At 44.6% G+C, this 20216-nt stretch overlaps 2 protein-coding genes across 7 annotated transcripts in view; one reads left to right on the forward strand and one right to left on the reverse strand.

The window, feature by feature from the left end:
• The window catches only part of GPR176 (G protein-coupled receptor 176), a 30164-nt gene extending 10562 nt beyond the window's left edge, over nucleotides 1-19602 (reverse strand). Inside the window, exon 1 of one of the 4 annotated variants that reach the window (XM_072339270.1) lies at nucleotides 19369-19602. Coding sequence is in view for 2 of the 4 variants with exons in the window: in XM_072339268.1 (XP_072195369.1) it covers nucleotides 18135-18357 (223 nt within the window). In the remaining 2 variants the exon portion in view is untranslated. Of the gene's footprint in view, nucleotides 1-12333; nucleotides 12392-12916; nucleotides 12958-18134; nucleotides 18508-19368 lie in introns of those variants that run through there. The other 3 variants (XM_072339268.1, XM_072339269.1, XM_072339271.1) reach the window with 3 other exon arrangements.
• EIF2AK4 (eukaryotic translation initiation factor 2 alpha kinase 4) overlaps nucleotides 19504-20216 on the forward strand; it is a 30181-nt gene continuing 29468 nt past the window's right edge. For all 3 annotated transcript variants that reach the window (XR_011903905.1, XM_072339266.1, XM_072339267.1), the window contains exon 1: nucleotides 19504-19869. Coding sequence is in view for 2 of the 3 variants with exons in the window: in XM_072339266.1 (XP_072195367.1) it covers nucleotides 19504-19869 (366 nt within the window). In the remaining variant the exon portion in view is untranslated. The remainder of the gene's footprint in view (nucleotides 19870-20216) is intronic.

Genomic DNA, 20216 nt, shown 5'->3' on the forward strand with positions numbered 1-20216 from the left:
ATTGCAAAAGTACAACCAAAAATTTTTAAAGCCAAGGACTTCACGTGATGCCCACAGCAGACCCCATGATGCAGAGATTCATTATTTTACCAATTCTGAATTCATTTCCTTCTAGTTAGAGGTAAAAATACTCTCTACCTACAAGGAAACGACTCGGAAGAGGTAAAAACGTTGGACCCTGCATCACCAAGACACAGTAAATTATTTGCAGAATTAGTACTTGATCCACGTGTCCTTTGGCAACCTGGTATGACACCGGGTGAAGCACCGGGCCTCTCTGCAGCTGGTTTTGTCCCAGCTGCCCCCAGAGAACCAATCCGATGAACTCACTGAAACAGTCTGTATGCAGGGGTGCAAGTGAAGCACATAATTTTTCTAACAATTGTTCTGGTTTTCATCATCCTTGGTAGAAGAGGTAAAGCTTTTGTCCTTCTATTTTACGAAAAACTCTGACAAGGGCCATTCTGAACCTGTATGTCTCTAAATAACTGAAGGGGATGCAACAGTAGCTCTTCCCAGGTGAAGTGATGTCAAATAACACAGCTGGTTTCTAGGCTTTGCCTGACTGCTGCGCTGAATCTAATTGTAAGCAGCAGCATTAAAACAGGAACAAGTGCATTTAAGATTTGTTTTTAAACCATCCCCTTATCCCCTGGCAGCGCTTGGTTTGCAGATAGCCTGTAGCCACCTCTGCTGGCAGCCATGCTATGAAGGTCCTGCCACTTCCCTTCAGAAGCTCCTTTATCACACTTTGCCCTCACACCATCTGCAATGTATGTACAGGGATGCTGGCACTGTTAAGATGTGGCCACTAAGAGGTGACTTTTCATGCCACAGATGCTCTCAATTCTGCCTCAGCTACAGGGCCAGCTCCGGTCCCTACCACGATCTTTCAGAGGAGACATGGCAGACCCCATCCTATCCAAGAAGCTTGCTAACATCAGATTCAAAAGGGCTTTTGCTTGTGAAGCTCTGGAAAACTTAAGTTTCTTAGGGCAACTCCAGCACTCAACCTGTGCAGTGAGCTGCCGTAATGTCACAGCAGCAGGAACCACACCTTTTTGGGACTTATTCCCTGCTGCCCTCACCCTCCTATCTGTACAAAACATGACCAGACCAGAAAGCAACAGATGAGGTCCTGCAGCATCCTATTCATGCAGAACTATTTCTTCTGTACCCAACACTTCTCCAGCTTTTTGCCCAAGATATGAAGACAAAATTGTAAAACAAATTAGTTTGTGCACCATAATGTAGCACAGCAGTTATCTGAAATTCATACTTTCTAATAGCATATACATAACTGGATTATTTGGCTGAACTGCTGGTTAGTTGGTCTTCCCTGGCTTACTTACCATGGGGAAAAAAATAATAATAAGAAGAAAAACACAAATACACACAACATAAAATGAATGACACTTAACAGTAGAGCAGAACTTTAAAAGCCTGCAGTAATTACTAGTACTTGGAAGCTGAACCTTCTATTATCACTGGTAATTGAGGCTATCTTGCACTCTAAAAAGGAAGAAAGATTCCCACATAATAGAACCAATTTCCATCCTCCTGGTAGCTGAAATTACAGTTTGCAGCTGAAAGACACCTTAGTAACCGCCACTTCATGGAGCAGAAATTATTTTGTCCTACCACACAGACTTGTGAGCTGTTTTTTCCCTTATGCAACCTGAAAAGATCTGAGGTCATTTCTGCACCAGTTTGACTATACTTGCCACTCTCTGAAGTGCCAAGTTAACAGAAGCAGAATTGTATTCTTCATACAGCTCAGCCATGCAGCCATTCATTGGGTCAGCAGCTGGGCATATTTGCTCGATTCTTTATATACAGATGTTCTCAGACAAACTTACATACAAGGCCTGCGGCATTAACATTATATTCAGAAACATGCATTTCTTTCTTTCCCCTCCACAGGCAATTGCAGTTAATAGCTGCCTCTGCTGCCCCCAGTCCTGTGAGTGGACTCAGTAGGAAGAAAACAGGAGATGATGGAAGAGCTGAGGATTCTGACACACACTTCCGAAAGACTGAGTTACAAACAGCAAGAAATCCGTATGACCCTAAATCAAACACTACAAAAAATTCACACGGACAACACTTGCTACCACAGCAAGGTATTTCACTGAAGAAATACTAATCTGGGGTGACCTAGGCCTTCCAAAGGGAAGAGATGTGTTCCCACAGGACAGCTTGGTAAGGTGCTTCACTGTGAAGATCACTGCTGTTTTTGGTGTGACCGAAAGCAAGAAGTTAGATTTTAGGTTTTGTTTTCCTAAAAGCTTATAAAGCCCTGAGATAAAGTTGAGATTTCACTGATCAAAGGTTTCACTTACAAAAACAGTTCTCACGTGGGACTCCCTCCACACTGACACTCTTCGTTTTTCTGTATTTCCCCAGTTGCAATAGAACTTTGCTATAAGAGTCATGTAGCAACTGCTCTCCAATCAGCCTTCTTTCTTTGATCAAAATCATCCCAGCTAGAGACATGAGGGACATTCTGTGCCACATACTGTTATGTCCAGAAAATCACCAGAATTAATAACAACGGAAATTTATTTGTTACATTAAATTCTTGTAGAAGTTAAGATACCCATTGATTTATTTTAATATAAGCTTCCTTCTAAGTAACACTGACATTATCCTGCACCAATCCCAAAACACAGGAATGCACTAAAGTATGTACATGATTCCCACCGATGGGGACTGAATGAACAAAGACCATTTGAAGTGACAATAAACTTCGCAGACACTGCTCTAGGAGACACGTGCCCTACACTTACAAAGCATTCTCAATCAGAAATTGGACTTCAGTACCAGAGAACCCCACTATTACATGTTTGTTTGTAAAATACGGCATTGAGATTATAAAAGTTATTTTGTTTGCTTTCCACCTCAGGAGCTTTCATAAGGAGCCCTATCTTACTTATATCCATAGGCCACAATACTAACAACAAATCCAGGCCAGCCAAACCAGTGCTGGATCTCCTCTAAATCTTTAGTCCATTCGACTTGTTGCAAATCAAAAACTAAGCTATTTCTCACTCAGTTGCTTTTAGCTATCTTTCCAAAGAAACATCCAGAAGCTATCAAAAGATAACTTATTTTCTTTCTTTTAACCAGGGTATTATCCTGGTGTGGACAAAATTTTAATTGCTTTTTACAGCACAACTATACAGGTTAATTTACAAAGACGACTTGAATTTTGTATGGGTTTTATTCCACTGATTACATTCAGCCATGACTACAGCAACGAGTTAATGGATGCATACATTCACAGTGCAGAATCATTCCACACCTAATAAAATGCTTGTATTGTTTGGACTTGAAACATATTTCAGTTGTTTCATTTAAATAAGAAGCTGGACACAAAACTGCTGTTGGGGACAAGCAAATTTCATCAAATACATTAAATGAATGGTGGAAAAAAGAACAGGCAAACAAACAGCACTGCATGTGCTACACGCTTACTTAACAAAAGTAGCGCTCACAAGTATGTCATCCAAGTGCCATTCAAGTCCCCAGAACAAACCACCACTATAGCCATACAAAGAATAAGCAAGGAAAGAACCTCAAATGCAAACTAATGAATATGTAAACAAGTTATTTTCTCACATCAATTCAGTCTGGATATGGCATTGTATTAAAAAAGCACATTAATGGGAAGGAGTTAGTCATTTTCCTTTTCTAAGAGACATTGTTAGAAGCCATTCAGGTGTTAAGTTTCCTATGCAAGCTTAATGGAGAGGCATTCAAACAGCAGCATAAAACAGGGGATAAGAGCTGCAAAAAGTCTCTGTTTGCCAGGTGAACCTGCCAGAAACATCTATGAACAATTTTCAAGAGAGAAAAGAAGTTCAAAGACACTTCCATTCAAACCCAAAATTCTGAACTAGTGTCAGAATGGAGAAAAGCACAGGACAACTCACAGCTGGATCAATACTTCATTGTTTTTGTACACAGCAGGAAAAACAGCACCCTGTGATCCAAGATACCTTAAATTAGGACGTCTCTGTTTCCACAAACTAGCAGATAGGTTTCTTCCCTATGTTGTTAAAATGATGTTTAGTTTCTTAAAATTAAAGATAAATAAAAAGAAAACATAAAGAAAAATTATTACTGACAAATTGCAACAGTCCACTGCTCTCCTATAAAAAATAAGGCAGCCATTCAAAACTCCTCTATCCCGTCCCACCAATCCCCCAGAGTACATACGGAGCAATCCAGGAAAGCTCCCCATCAATGATACATTTGTATCACTGCTAAAACTCTAAGATTACCACAGACTATGATGCTGCTTTAAAAACTTTAGTTTTCCCTATGTATGAGAGGTGCCTTCAGGAGATGTCTCTTCTCTAAAAACATCCTACAAGAAGAGTTCAAAAGCAAAGAAAGAAGCTTGGAATTAAAACAGCAGGTGTTCGAGGTTGAAAGTAAAGAAAGAAAAAACAAAACCACAGCATTTTACTGTGAGTTTCTAGTTGCCTCTTGAGCCTATTCAATGCAATTTGAAGTATCAGCGCTATAGTGACAAGAACAAAATAGTTCCACAAGAACTCACAAAGATGTAGTTAAACCCTGACTCATCCTACTCCCAATCTGAGGAAGTAGCTCAGTTCCATGGACCCCAGCACAGCCTGCACACTCAGGAGAGAAAAGGTGTCGTGCCTGTAACTTAAGCGAAGCACAGCATACACTTCACTGACTCGTACAGATTTCAGTCTCAATTACTCCTTCTGAGGCTCATGCTTCAAAGTGTCCCAACAACAAATACAACAAGAACTTCAGGTATTTGAAGGATGGAGAGGTACATTTACCATTTCGAGCTCTACTGGTAAAATGTGCTAATGGAGAGATGTGACTCATAACTACCATGGCTAGAGAGATACTTCATAAAGCATCTGGAGCATACACAAATGCAAAAAACATTAATGCAATATTAATCTTTGAAAAGCTAATAAAAGTTACTATTAAGATATACACAGCTCAACAGCCTACTTGGAGGTCATAACCTGGCCAGCACAGAACAGTAAATATCACTTCTGTGTCAATACCTTTCCCTGAGTTTAAATGACTAAATTAAACAATTAATCGTTCTAGGCCTCATTTCCAAATATCTGGCTTAGTTTAAGTAAATAAATAACCTCTCAGGCCAAACACTTGGCCATTGACATCTGCCATGTCTCACTAAAATATTAACGTCAGCCATGTAGCTGTAGCTTACATGCTTTCAAAGCACTACAGATGATGCATACCCCATCATTTTCATAGGCCATTACAAGCATCAGTGGAGTGCATTAGTCTCTCAAGGCTCTATGGGACTTGAAAATTATAATCTGCAAAGAAAATGGAAATTAAAAATATATTTTATAACACCAAGTGCTCGGAGAATTGCAGAATGACCCAAAGGTCTATTCCTACTCCTTGGAAATGAGCAGACCTAATTGGGGAGCATTTTTGAGACACTCCATTGATACCAGGCTGCCTAACTTACAAATCAGTTGTAACGTATTCAACTGAGCTCTGTGGGGTTTTTATCACCTTCAACCTTTGATTAACTCTCTGTGAGCCAGGGCCTCACCCCAGCCACAGCAGACTTATCTCCTGCCATCACTTCACTCCTCCCATCCCCTCAGCGCCATCATCACCCCAGTGCTCCTCTCCGTGGCCTACCAGGAAGCAGAAGGCATCACCCATTTCAAACAGCTATTTCCTTCAAACGTCCGACTTGGCGTACACAGATAAGACAATTACTAGACTCACACAACTCTGAAAAATACATTAAAAATATAACTCAATGCAACTGACACTAAAATTACTCCCTTTACTGTAATGTTTGTTTTGTTAATATATTAATGGTAGAAAGATAACTTTTACCCATTACATGTTGCTTGGAAACAGAACAAATGTTGAAGAAGAAATACAAGCATCCTCCTCTTTACCCACATAAATACTCTTGAGTTATTTTTTGTTTGCAAGAATTCCTTGTCTCATTTAAATATAATCTATTACGAAGACTGTTTCCATGCTTCAGTATAACAGATATCAGTGGGTAGTTTTTTCTTCCCCCCCAATGTAACCTCTTTCTGTCAAGTGCTATGTTTGCATTACCCAATTATATTTTGTTCTTATTTTTTTACACCATCTAAGCCATTTGTTTATCTTATTTACAATTTTCCACACATTTTTAATACCGTTTGCTTCATGGAATCGGTCTACAGGTACTTCATAACTTTGTGGAGGATGAAGCAGAAAAAAGGAAATCTCAATTTACTGCTTGAGAATAATAAAGAACCACAGCTACATAAAGCAGCAACGAGGCAAAGATGGTACTGGAGAGAAGCAGCTTTCATTAAACCAACTGCAAAGTTGAAGAGGGAAAGAAGGAGCAGCTTTCTGGCAAGCGACAGCCCTGCCCAGCGCTGACAGCTGTTCAGCCCTCTTGCCTCTGTTATTACATACAACAGCTTTTTTTGTAAATAAATAAATAATAAAAAAAATCAGGTTTGCAGAATCCCAGCAGGATTTTTCTTACTGAAATGCAAGCAAACAAAATGAAAAACACAGCGGAATTTATGACAGATGTGAAAAATAAATAATCTTCCAAGTTCGTGATTCTACTGATTCTGTTGCCGAGTCAGATGCTGCATTAATATTGTATTGCGTACACAGTTCACTTCTTGTTTTGATGGAATAATGGTACTTAGCTATTTTCACAGGCAGTTTCTAAAACATTTAGAAAAACATGTCTTCTAAAATTTAACATTAATTTCTCCGCTAGCCTCCATAAAATATCACACAGGCAGAGGGAAAGCTCCAAGGTAATGGCAACTTGTTTGGTACCAGCAGGATAATTTGGAGTCCTTTATTTTGCTATTTGTGCTCAAAATTGATCTACCTTTTTGAGGTTTGTAACAACAACAACAAAAAGCTGCATTATATAAATATAGGGGAGTAAATGGTTTCAAGGAAACCTCTCATATATTTATTTAACAACAAACCCTAGAAGGGCAGACCAATGTTTCTCACTGAAGAAGCTTCAGACAGCTCAAAATTCATTAATTAACAAAAGGAACTACCAAAATTTGCTCTCTGCAATATGCCAAATGTTTTGTTCGGCAAAACAGTATCTCAAAAATACTCAAAAATACTCATGGAGAATCTGAGTGCTCATTCCTTAAACACAACTCACATCCGTGACCTCCCCGCTTTGGGTACACACTGCAGCATGTCCCCACTGCACTGAGTGACCCTGATCTGAGAAAGCAGATCTGCCAGCAGTTCTGGTTTGCTGTTACATTAGCGCTGTCCTTGTCAGTAGCAGTACACAAACAATCAGTTTTAAACTCACATCTACAACTTCCAGGCGCCATTTCTATTCTATTTTGAAACCACTTTGCTCTGACCTCATAAATCCCTCACAAAAATCTGCACAGAAAGAAATCAGGGCAACGAAGTGTAATAGAACATTGGTAAGAAGGGTCAATCTCTACTGTCATACTGTCAGCATCTATCTCTGACATAATAAAGTAGGAAGCATTACTTTCAGAGCAGCCTTTGTATATGGCACTTTCAAGTGTCTTTTCTGGGCAAGCATTGCTGCAGCACAGGTCTCTAATTTAATACTCCCTGTTGACTATTAACTCACCTCTAGCTACTAGTGACTAGTGACTGCTACTACACGCTGCTCCTGCAGTAGTTACAAGGCTGAGAAGACAACTCGCACAAAGTACCTGATGACACCCAAAAGGCTCTGCAATAAAACACTGAGTCAGACGGTTAAAGGAAAAAGATGAGGGAAAACTCCAGTCTGACCACTTCCTTCTCCAAAGACTAAAGGCACTTTCTGCTACCCACTTCCATAACTGTAACCAGATTTCAGTCTTTATTCAGTTTCTTCATAGACTTTGCAAATGTCAAAGGTTAAAAAAAAAAGGGGGGTGGGGGGGAGGGACAGTATTTTAATACATGCTTCTGAGATGGTCTCAGTTTGCAATCAATCTTTCGGGAACCCCCGAGTAGCAGCAAATTGTATAAGAGGCTCCCTAGGTTGTGGCAAAATCATTCCACACAGTGTAGTATCTGATTAATCAGAATAACTCAAAGCACTCAACAGCCAGCAGAGATTTTCTAATTAAGACTCTTTCAACATAGTGAATCATTTTGTAAATCAAGAGTTATTTTTAGAAATAGCTTAATTGAAACATAGAATTGTAGTGTTTTTTGTTTATTTTAAAGAAGCTTATGAAAATTTGATTCTCAGGGCTTCCTAAGATAAGGTTGGCCACTGTCTAGGATGAGAGACAAGACACAGGAGTAGACAGGTTAGGTCACAGGGCTCAGCAGGTAGCCGTGTTACTTTGGATAGACACTCATGGCCCTAATTTTGCAAGAGCAGACAGTGATTCTGCAGACATCAAACAAATCTATTAGAGCCCTCAAATAATAAGTATAAGAAGTAAGACCTAGATTTGCCAGGAAAACAACCCATCTCAGAACCCATGTGGTATCTGATCATTTTCCATTCAAAGGATGTTGACACTGGCTTAAACATGCAAAAAAATTATTCGTGGGATCTGTAGCTGATTGCAGACAAAGCCTTCAATGTTTAGAGGGAAAAACAACCAAGAGAAAATGGAAATAGGACAAACTCTCTCCTACACACAGTGGAAGAGGAAGCAATGGCATCTCAGAACAAATGTCCTAGAAGTCCTTGCTATATCAAGATGGTGATGCTGAAGAAAATGAAGCTCATGATGACTCCCACCATGTTTCTCCAAAGCAAAACCAGTACTCTTCATTAAAATCTACTCAAACCTACTGTTTGTACCTGCACCCTCCACACACACTTACAACAATGTTAAGGCTGTATGGAGCACGCAGGAACACGTGAGAGCTGAACACTCGCTGTTTGCTAAACTTTGTGCACAAATATGATTTAAAAGATGCCCGGTAGATATTTAAACAGCCGTTACGTACTTTCATATTCACACTGTGTCTTTGTTTTTCCCCCAGTGCTAAAGTTTACAAAGCAAGAAGCCAGGGGCCATCTTCCCACTGATGGCAATTGCTTCACAGGAAACCTGCACTACCAGCCTTGCAGTTTGCAAATGGGAGGCCAGAAAAACAGTGCAGCATAGGCGAAAGGAACAGAGCTGGGCACATGAAAGGCCAAAACTGCAAACAGAAGGGCACAATTGCAAAGGATAAAGCTCTTGGAAAAATGGGCAATTAGATGGGCACAAAAAAATCTCAGCACACAATAGCAGTATGCTTGTCTCTAGGGTGTGCCAGGTGACTTCAAGGGCACACTAGCACACAACAGCTGTACTCCATCACCGGGTACAAGATTATTTGAACATCACCTTCACCTCATTCTGAAAAGAGGTGCTCACACTGAGTAAGTAAAAGTGATCATTCAAAGCAGATTCACATAAACAAGTGCAAGTTGCTTACAAATGGTAATGTATAAATTAACTAGTAAATTGTTTGAATAAGGGGAGAAACCAAGAGCTCGCTCTTAGAAGACATATTAGATATACGATTTCGACTATTGGCTAAGCATGGCTTCGTGTTCAGGCTGTTTTATTAGCCACGCAAATTGGCTAATGGCAGCAATTACGCTGAAAAATAGGGTTTTGTAGCTGAGAATTCTCAGCTTATCTTATCAAACAATGTTATTGTGTTCCTAGTATCTGTTGCAGTTTCCATGGAAATAAATAGGAAGCGCTACTTTTGAAGCAACCAACTTATCACTCCATCAGTGATGCTAGGGCACTTACAAAACTGTCCTAGTTATTAACTGACTGCTATGCAAAAACCTACCATCTTTGGTAGCTCTTCACATGGTGTTACACGAATAAAAGACCACTTTTATTAGCAATATATATGTAAGAATATATAAGTAGTAGGGGCTCTAGGGTTCTATTTACCATTTCTATACATTTCCACATGCAATTTCTTCATTTTAGGCACTACCACAAGGAAATGTCTTTGAGCTTGTAATTGCATTATGACAGCTACATTGTCCCTAATCTAGGGACAATAAATATAAGGCATTCTGAGATAGCTCATTACTCAAATATGTCCACATTCTGTTTCTCCAGTAGTGCGTTAGAGCATAATCTAAACTGCAGTCCAGCATTTGTTCATTTGTTCAGCTCCTTTAGAACCTAAAATGCAATTTACTTTCATAAATGACTGAAATAATCACAGCAGGTCTCCAGAGGCCGGTTCCACACGCACTGGTCTTTACTAATTGTATGGGTGCTTTTATATCTCTTTTCCACAGATTCCTTTTTTTTGCTGACCACATGGGGGGGGGGGAGGAAAGGAAAGGATTCCTTTACTGTCTGTTTACAAAACTCTCTTACAGTCAGAAGATTTTTAGTGTTATGACAGATTCTTTCTTTCTTTCAAATTAAGTTGCAGGCAAGATCTAAGCCAAGTCTAGCATGAGCACTACAAAACAGTTTTGGATAAAAATATAGCTAACACTTATAAGTGAAGTAAAAGAACATTCTGTAATACACTCCTGAGATCTGCAGCTTTTTCTGTACAAAATATAGTAATTCTGGCCTGTACAGGACATTTCTTACAGTGTTCCTTTTTTCTATTACCACAGCAGTGTTTGGGTGAAGTAGGCAAAATATGTGCTCCTAAAAGAAACATGGGCATGTAAAGGAAGCATAAGCGGCAACAAAACCCACAATAATTTTCTGATGAATGTCAGTCATACAGACAACACTACTGGCCTCGTGTCGCATCCCAGACTTAACCTTCACAATGCATCTGCAAAAACCAGGCTGCACCTAAAGCAAACCAGTCAGGCTGAAAACTGAAGGAGTATTCAAGTTAAAAACTGGGGAAAGCCAGAAGGCAAAAGAAACACCTGTGATACAGTTTCAAAGAGGTTGTACCTCCAATAAGGCAAACAAGGCCACCCTCTCCTGCTCTGGATACCTCTTAAAAACACAGATGTTAAATTCAAAACAAAACAAGAAAAAACACCCACTTCCCTATTTTCTATTTTTTCCAATTAATTCAGGCAGTAGCACTAGAAGATTTTCAATCTTCTTGTTTGTTCTACAGCATCAGAGAAATTATGTTGCATTCTTGAATGGAATTCCTTGGACAGACAAGAAAATAAGAGTGGCAGAGTAGAAAAAGCAGATGAAATCCAGAGCTTCTGTTCCCTCAAAATTACAGGTTGTTTTTTTCCTCAAACACAGTTGGCAAAAAAAGGCTGTATTTGCCAGGAAGTACATCAGACTATTCATGATGGAGAATGTAAATTGCAGTGACGAATACTAGAAGTGATACAGCACTCAGAACAGCAGCAAGTCTCAGCAGTCTCCCAGCAATCCTCAATGACAGCAAAGGACCATGAGCAGAGAGCAAGACAACAGAAAGCATTCCCTGCCACTGCTATATCAGCTTAACGTCTGCTTCTGTTACTACCGTAACTGCCATCTGCACTGCCTGGCTGATCGTGATAACCTCATCATGAGAGGTTAGATGATTTCTTTTCCAGACAGTTTTCCAATTCTGAATATTCTCTTCACTGCAATGTTTCTATAAAATCTGTCTGGCTCCAGCACATGATTTCTTGTCTCTGCTCTCAGCTACTAAATCCAAATTGAAGATGTCAAAAAATGTAACAGCACAAAGAGGAAAGAAATAAGCTGTACTTGCCAAAGAGATAGTATTTGATCAGTAGAGATGAAAAAGGGCCCAACACAACAATTGCTTCTCTGGTACTTCTGCTATTTGCAAACATACCAGCTGAACCTTGCCCACTCTCTCAACATTTTAGAAACTTCTTCCTTGCCCAATATTGAGATAGTTAAGTGAAGGAAACTTAACATAGAGAATCTGCAAGTCTCTTCACATGCAGATCAGCTGCTATCTCAGTCACAGTCTACATCACATACCTCAAAATGCTGCCATTTACAAGTTCTGTGATAGAGGGTGGGGGGGAAAGTATAGTAGGAAAGCAAAACGTTATTTTGATCACTAAATTAAATCCTTAAATACATAAAGGATGCATATAAAAACGGTTCTGTTTTACCCACAAAACAGTTCATGTTGATACGCCCTCTAGTACACGTACAATTTACTGCGTAACCTCAGAACCTCTTCTATAAAGAAAAAGTATATAAAGTATATATGAAAGTACATATATACTTTTATATACTTATGTACCTGTGTATGCATATATATATATATATATATATATATATATATATATAAAGTATATAAAGCTTTTTAAAATAAGGACATAGAAGCACGGAGCAGGTTGCCCAGAGAGATGGTAAATGCCCCTACCCTGGATGAATCTGAAGTCAGCCTGGACCAGGCTCTAATCAGCCTGGTCTAGCCATACATGTCCCTGTTCACTGCAGGGGAGCTTGGAGTAATGATCTTTGAAAATTCCTCCCAACTCAAATAATGTCATGACTATCCTCAGATTCAGATAATCAAAGAAGCGCAGTCTGTAGCTTACATAAGATAATGTAATTACAAGCTCATCGCCATGAACACAGAAGAGGACAGAGGCACAACAGCAGCAGTGGAGCCCCTGCCCAACCCCTCCCAGGCTGTGCTGGGGAACCTCAGCTGACCCCCACTTCCTGGGTCAGGGGGTAGAGGTCTCCCGGTCTCCTTTCAAATAGAGATGAGAGGCTCTGGGGTGAGAGAGGGTCACTCTGGGATGCTGCAGATGGGCACTGTGGGAATGCACAACACCTGCGGGGGCTTGGTAAGAGAATTCAGGTTCCTCTGGGGAAGAGTAAGTGGCTGTAGCAATTGGGCAGATCAATATGATAGGAAAAGGTGTTTCACCAGACATGCAATGACAGAAGGATCAGCATGACAGAAAGGTGCTACAAGGGAAGGGAAGACTGCTCACCCATATCAAAAGATTCCAGATTCAATGGGAAAAGCTCCAGAAAGGAGGGATGTCCAACCAGAGATCCTTCCCCAGTGTCAGTCAGCCCTTAAATGGGGTCTAAGAGAGGTGCAGCCAGGCTCCTGCCCTTCTGGTCACACAGCTGAACTGTTTTCACCTGTGGTCTCAGGGCTACCAGGTCCTTTCCCCAGGTGCTCAGTCAGTGGCTCAGGCCATGACTCAACAGTTCCCATACACTGTGCTGCTAAGAGAAGGGGATTAAGAGCCGCTTATGAATTGTCAGCATTCTTGCTTCTCTGGCCATGCTCTGCACCTGATCAGCACAACCTGTCCATTTGAGCAAACACAACTCACAGCGAAAAACAAAGCAGGCACAGAAAAGACCAACAGCAATTATTTTCACCCTGAACAGCTGGTTTAACATCCTGAACATTTTTCATTTGTAAAGACACTGCCTAACACACAGCACACAGAAGGAACACCCCAGCAGACAGCAGCACCAGAGTGTTGGGCACCTGCAGTTACAAACCACCACATCTGGCAGCTTTACAGACAGTGCCAACAGTTGCTCCTCCTGCCCTGCTTCCACAACTTGGTGCAGCTCTGAGGCTTCAGCCAAAGCCAGAGGCAGCACAGCCGTCTCCATGGCAACGGCCCATGGCCATGCACAAAAACCCCTCTTCACTGACCCCAAAATTCAATTTTTTCTCCAATAAAGAACTGCTCAGCAGTACACCTGGCAACACACTAAAAGCACAAGTACAATACTCCGTGCAGACTTGACCAACGATGCAATCAGAACCAGACTTACTACTGCAGGGCCCGTAATACCCGAGGCTTGGAACCACTCAGGAAAATGCAGAGGAAAATTACTGCTGCAATATTACGATACTGAAAGATGTTACTATTATGTAATTATTATTACACACAAATATTGCAACTTGTGTGATGCTTCTTACTAGATTTGCTTTTCCAACTCTTTTTACTGCACCTCACAAGCTATTCCATCTGATCTACAACAAAGTAGACGTGCGCTATGTGACTGGTTTAGAACGTGTCAGGCAAAAACTACTCCAGCTTTTCTCAGTGACTGCAGCAGAATCAAAACATCATCTTCCTTGTTCCTGAGCCTTCAGTGCACTTTCCCCTCCCCCAGATGATTACACCCATTTGGAAGCAGGGATATAATTTTCTATTCTGGAGCTATAGCAGACAAGTCTCCCTCGCTTTAAAAATTTACTCCATCTCACCCTTAATCTTGTACCTGCAGTATTCTTTACTGCAAGATTCCCTCCCTTGCTCTTTACAGAAGAGGCTTGTGGCAAACCTCACAGATACAACTGTTTATTTATTATGCTAGCAGGCATTTACCAAAACAAACACATCACCTGGACTGTCAGTTAATTTAGTGCTGTATGCAAAAAAAGGATTCATGTCTTTACAAACTAGGTGCCATAAAAATCCAGTTTTAATTTGCTTTGCACAGATGTCAAGACAAACAGATGAAAATCAGCTTTGAGGGTAGAAAGAGCCTGAAGTCAAACAGCTGCTGGGAAAGCCTCAGGAAGAAGAGCAAGCCCGAACGGTGTCTCTGAGAGCTCCTTCTGAACACAGCAGGCAGCAGGGGTTCACTTCTCACTTGGGCATCTGATATTTGTTTCAAAACACATCGTCACTTCTCCAAGGTACCTCTCCGAGCACGCAGAGGAGACAAGGAGGTAACTAAGCAAATCCACTGCTTTCCAAAGAAAGTGCCCTAACCACCAGAGTTCAAATTGTATCGGTGCATCCCCAAGATTTCTTTCTCTACTGCACCACTTTCTTTCGGTACAATACACATTCAGGAAGACAAAAAGAGCAAGGAACAAAGAATCCCCTTCCCACACATTGGCACTATGGAAATCTCTTCCTCATTATAATATTAGCCACCTAGCAGTGTCTGGTTTCTTTCCCCAAAAGTGTCTAATTTTTTATTTTTTTTTTAAGAAAATAAGTAAACAGGCAAATGGTGGAAAAAATCTGCATTAAGAGACATTAGAGCCCAAACCCTCACAGTTCCCATTCCCAATCTCTTCTCCCTTTTCGCAGAAATATGAGAAGATGCTGCTGTCCACTGCATTTCACCCAACATCTTCCTGCCCTCTCAACCTAAGCTCGCTACTCATGCTGCCTACAGGGACTCTCTGGGGATCCTCTCCATCTCCAAGATCCCCCCAAGGCCTGCAGCCAGCCACAGCCACCTCCAGCAACCTTTCCTACCAGAGCTCAGAAGCAATACACCCTTCTGTTGACAGTCTGTTTTCTGGGCTAAATGATTAGTCCCTGCAGACTGATTATCTCCAATGGGAAGATACATTTGCTTTATCAGGTAACACCACTCTATTCCTATGTTCACAATAAATTTCATCTCAAGAAATCCTCTCTGATAAAACTGTACTGGCTTTGAAAAGAAGCCCTTCATCACCTCAAGCCTTTAAAAGAGAGGGGGAAAGAGAGAGAAAAGGATATTTGATTTGTCATTCAACATTTGTCATCACCCACATGTATCTTTCAAACTAGAGGCAGCCATGGGGGTAAAAGCAGTAACTCCATACTCTCCTAAGTCTAAAAACTACTAATTTTTTGCAGTTACCATCTTCAAATGCTCTTTTTTTCATAAGCTGTTCACTCACTTTTGAATAGCAGCCGAGAATAAATTAGAGCTTTTTGTTGCTTTCTTTTCATGCTGGAAGAGGCTGACAAAGGCGAAGTAATTATTTGAATTGTAGAAATATAAATTTCTGATTCAAAATTTTGTTAAACATCCAAATTAAATAAACAATCTACAATTTTTTCTTCACTCCTCTGATTTCAGACAAAGATTTGAAGCCCCTGTTTCTTTTGAATGCCACCAGCCATGAATGACACCACTTCCATTTGTGATCCCTTTTGCAGGCCGTCTGCTCTGTGTAACTGAAGCACATCACGGTGCCAGCTGTAGTCTTACCACGCTGTAGTTAATCCTCGCGAGCTCTACCTCACTGCATGGTCCTCAAGAAGAGAGAACAGATGAGAAACTCCAGAATGCATCCAGCTTACACACATCTCAGGGAGCAACAGAAAACAAAAAACAAGCAATACCTTCCCAGGGCAAAATAACAAAACTGCAGGCCAGTGCGCCTCTCAAATGATGGAAATTTCCTTACCTTAGGGCCCCCTTATCTGCAGCATCAGCACAGACACTCCAGTAGCCCTCCCTGCCACTGGGCCCATGTGCGCAGCAGATGCACCTACCCGGCACTACAGACAAAGCAAGAGGTCTCACCTTCCTGAGCTGCTGGTCTTTGCCAGACAAGTCACAGTCTTCATGGCAACAGAAGGCAACATGGCCCCTTCTTGTAAGTTCCTGAACTTACTGGCTTCTCAGTGTGATCTGTGGGGACAAGCCCCATACATCCACAGCACAGGTATGTGGAAGTCAGCACAGCGAGAGCTCTGTCTGTAAGAGTCTGTGTCCTGCATGTCAGTAGCGATGATCACAAGTCATATCAGAGTGGTGACAGACTATTCTCTGGCAAGATGAACTAACTTCCCATGGACATAGGAACACCACAGATTCTCCCTCTCTGCCACTGGAACTCTCTTGTCAGTCCTCTTTGAAATAAATCCCTACAAGATCACCAACCTCCTTTTTAGCTTAGAAATAAAAGATCCCAATCAGAACTTCGCTCCTTTTCAAAGAGCATTAAGTTTAGAAGTTTTAGAAAAGAGACATCATGATTTCCTGTCTGGCTTTGCTCTAGGATAAGCTTGGGAGAATAGCGACCAGCATCATCAGCCTCCCTGCAGCTGACCTGCAGATAAGCTCCTAATAACAGGTCCAAATCAGAGTCTGTCTCTCAAAAGCAAACTGCAGGAGTGCCGAACCCTTAACTTACACTAAGTCTTGTGAAATTTAGGTATTTGGTTGGTCTGGTTTCCTTTTCTTCATTTTATGCCACTGTCCAAGCCACTGACGGCTTAATTACATCAGTGTCTCTGAGAATCCACTGTCGTGGAACTAAGACTAGACGTATGATCTAAATGGCTCCTTAAGGCTCAAAGCCCAAAAGACAGGGAATTAGAACTGCTTTTCTTGTCCAGTTCTGTAGTGTTTAGGACACTGCTGACACCATAGGGACCAGGCTTGCTAACCTCACCTACTGTCTGCTGGCTGTCATTTTGTGCCAGGCACTAACCAACATGCTGCAACAAAATCACTGTTACACACTACCTACACGCTAAGTAGTGGGGAGGAAAAAACCACCAACCAAGAACCACAATTATCCCCTCTGGATAAGAGGAATAAGAGAGGTCAAACCACTCTGCAATTGGCAGCAATAACAAGTACGTCTACCACTGCGCAAGCGCAGAACTCAGTAGTGCTCCAAGATACTCCTCATATTTTCAAACAGAAAGCAGTTAGGTGATGTGAAACACTATCAGGAGGAAATTAGTAGCAGAATGTATTACCGCAACCACCTAAATTGACCTTAGCATCACTCAGAATCAGACAAAACCAAAACATCGATAACAAAAGGCTATGGCCATCAGCAAAGACCTAATGACATTGCCCTCAACAGTAGCAGCCTTCCTTGCTGCATTTCCAAGCAGTGCTAACCTGACTCATCAAACGGGACAGCACAACTTTGTTTGGCAGGAAACTCACACCTGTTCCTAACAGCACACTGTAAACACCTCGTAGAAATGCAGTGCAGCAAGTGCATTCACCCACCTTCACGCCTTCACGAAGGCACATGGAGCACAGCAGCAGTGTATTACCACATAACAGAAGTGCACGATTCTGCACTGGAAGATAACAAGCAGATAAACCTGCAGGTAACTACACTTGCTTACAGCGTGAAGTGCTTCCGAAGGATTCGCGTGAGATCCGCAGCACACAAGTGCTGAATCACTGAAGTACAAAGCAGATATCTGCTCGGGAAAACTTTGGTAAAGCACTCTGCATGCTTGTCTATGGTAAAAAGAACCGGCCCGATTCGAGCTGCGAATAAAGGTATCAAAGCCGCATTTTCCCCCATATCTATCCTGATGGGAAAGTTTATGCAGCGATATGCAAAACGTTCTGGTTTCCACTCGCGACGAGCACCTCGTCTTTCATAGCGCCCACTCGCACACACGGGAAACCCGCCGGCCATCTCAAGCCGTAGACCCGCGGACCGGCGCCGCCCGCACTCACCCAGCAGGGAGCCCACGAAGATGACGAGCTGCGCGGCGGTGGCGAAGTGTCGGTATCCGGGCTCCCCGCCGCGCTCCGCGCCGCCCCAGAGTCCGGCCGCGCTGCCGTTGCCGCCGCCCCACGCCATCTGCGCGGCGGTCCCGTTCCTCGTCCCCAAGGCGGCGGCGCGGAACGGGGCGGGCTCGCTGCCGTTCAGCGGAGCCCGGCTAGCGCCGTGCCCCATAGCGAGGCGTTCGCCTCCCGCACCCGCCGAGCCGTTCAGTGACCGAGCGGAGGGCGCGGGCGAAAAAGCGGCGCGGCGGAGGGAAGCCCGGCTCTGCCCTTCGGAGCCATCGTCACCGCGTCTCCGCGTCCCGGGAAGCGGGCTCGGCTTTTCGCGCTCCCGCCTCGCGAGTCGTTACGAGCAGAAAGGACGAGGCGGCCCCGCCGCGCCGCCGGCCGCGCCATGCTTCTCGCCTCGCGGCGCCCGCCGTCTCTCGGCGGGGAGCGCGGACGGGGCGCGTCCCTACGGCGGCTCCCCGCCAGCCCCGCCGTCTCGCCACGCGCCGCCGCCGGCTGCGAAAGTTACGTCGGCCCGCGCCCGGCTCCGGAGCGCTTCGCTCAGTCCCCGCGGCGGCGACGCGACTCTCCGCCCGCGGCCGGCCCGCTGCCCGCATTCATTCTGCCCGCGCTTCCGACGGCGGGCTCGGTCCCGCGTGCCGCGCGGCTGCCTCCATCCCGACACCGAAGCGCCGCGGCGCCGCTGGCAGGGAAAGCTGCTCGCCTGCGAGATCCGGGGCGGGCAGCGCGCGAGCCTCCGGAGAACAAACGGCTCCGCACTGAACGCGGCCCTCGTTCAACAGCCCGTCGCCGCGGGCTGCCGCAGCCGGCGGCCGAGCTCCCGCCTCCGCCGTGACGTGACGCTGCGGGGCGGCGGGAGCTGCCATGTTGGGGGGAGCGCGGCGGGCGGCGGCGTGTGCGGCGCTTCTCGTAAGGCGCTGTGTGCGCTGTTCGACACGGGGATCCCGCGGGACAGTGAACAAATAGGGGAGAGCCGCCGCTGAAGGATTCTGCGGGCACGGCCGGCTGGGGAGCGGAACAGAATGAGGCTTTCGTTTGGTACCGATGTCGCGATGCAGCTGCAGCAGTGACGAGTTGCAATCCCAACCGGGACCCTAAGGCAGGAGTTCGAATAACAAACAACACAAAACGAGCACGTGTGTCAGCGAGTTTTTCGGGGCAGGTGGAAACTCACAAAAGCTATTCTGCAGAGCAGGTCCCTCCTGAGGCGGCCCGCTGACAGCAAACGCCCGTACAGAGCGAGAAGCGAGCAGGTGCTCCTCTGCTGCCTGCCGGTGCTTACGGGCTTCGGGCCCTCAGTGCCGACAGGATGGCGTCCCCAGCGCTGAGCAACGAGAGAAGCCCGCGGGCTGCGCACACGGCGCGTTCCCCGCGGCCACCGGCCCGCCCCGCTGCCAGCGCCTCCGTCCCGGCTCCTCCTCCCGGGGGGCGCGGCCGGCGACGGGCCGGCACCGCTGGGAGCGTGGCAGCGCCGCGGGGCCGCCCGCGATGGCCTCTTCGCGCCCCCGCCCGGGGAGCTGACATGGCCCGGCCGAGCGGCGCGCGGCAGCCGCCCGCGGAGGTGTCCGCGGAGCCGCCGGAGAGCTACCAGCTGCGGCAGGAGAACGAGCTGCAGGCGCTGGAGTCCATCTACGGGCAGGACTTCCAGGATCTGCGGCGGAGCCAGGCCTGGAAGGTAGCGAGCGGCGCGCCGCGGCCGGGTGCCGTGGGCCGTCCGTCCGCCCGCGCTTTCTCTGTCGCGCTTTGCGTCCGGGCCCGCGGCGCTCCTCGGCACTCTCCGTCCGCGCTGGGTGCCGAGCGCCGGTGCCGCCGTGCGGGGGAAGGCCGCACGCAGCGGGGCCTGCTCTCCGCCCGCCGCCGCGCTTGTCCTCTGGGCTGACGCGAGCGTAATTAATGCTCTGCATGTAACGTGCGTTTTAATTAATTGTCGGCTTAAGAAAAGCCGCCTTTGAATTCTGTCGTTGGCTGAATAATTACAGGCTGCCTAACTCAGCCCATCGGCGCACGTGTTGCTGAACTCTG

The sequence above is a fragment of the Excalfactoria chinensis genome, chromosome 5 (assembly GCF_039878825.1).
Source record: "Excalfactoria chinensis isolate bCotChi1 chromosome 5, bCotChi1.hap2, whole genome shotgun sequence".
Classification (NCBI taxonomy): Eukaryota; Metazoa; Chordata; class Aves; order Galliformes; family Phasianidae; genus Excalfactoria; species Excalfactoria chinensis.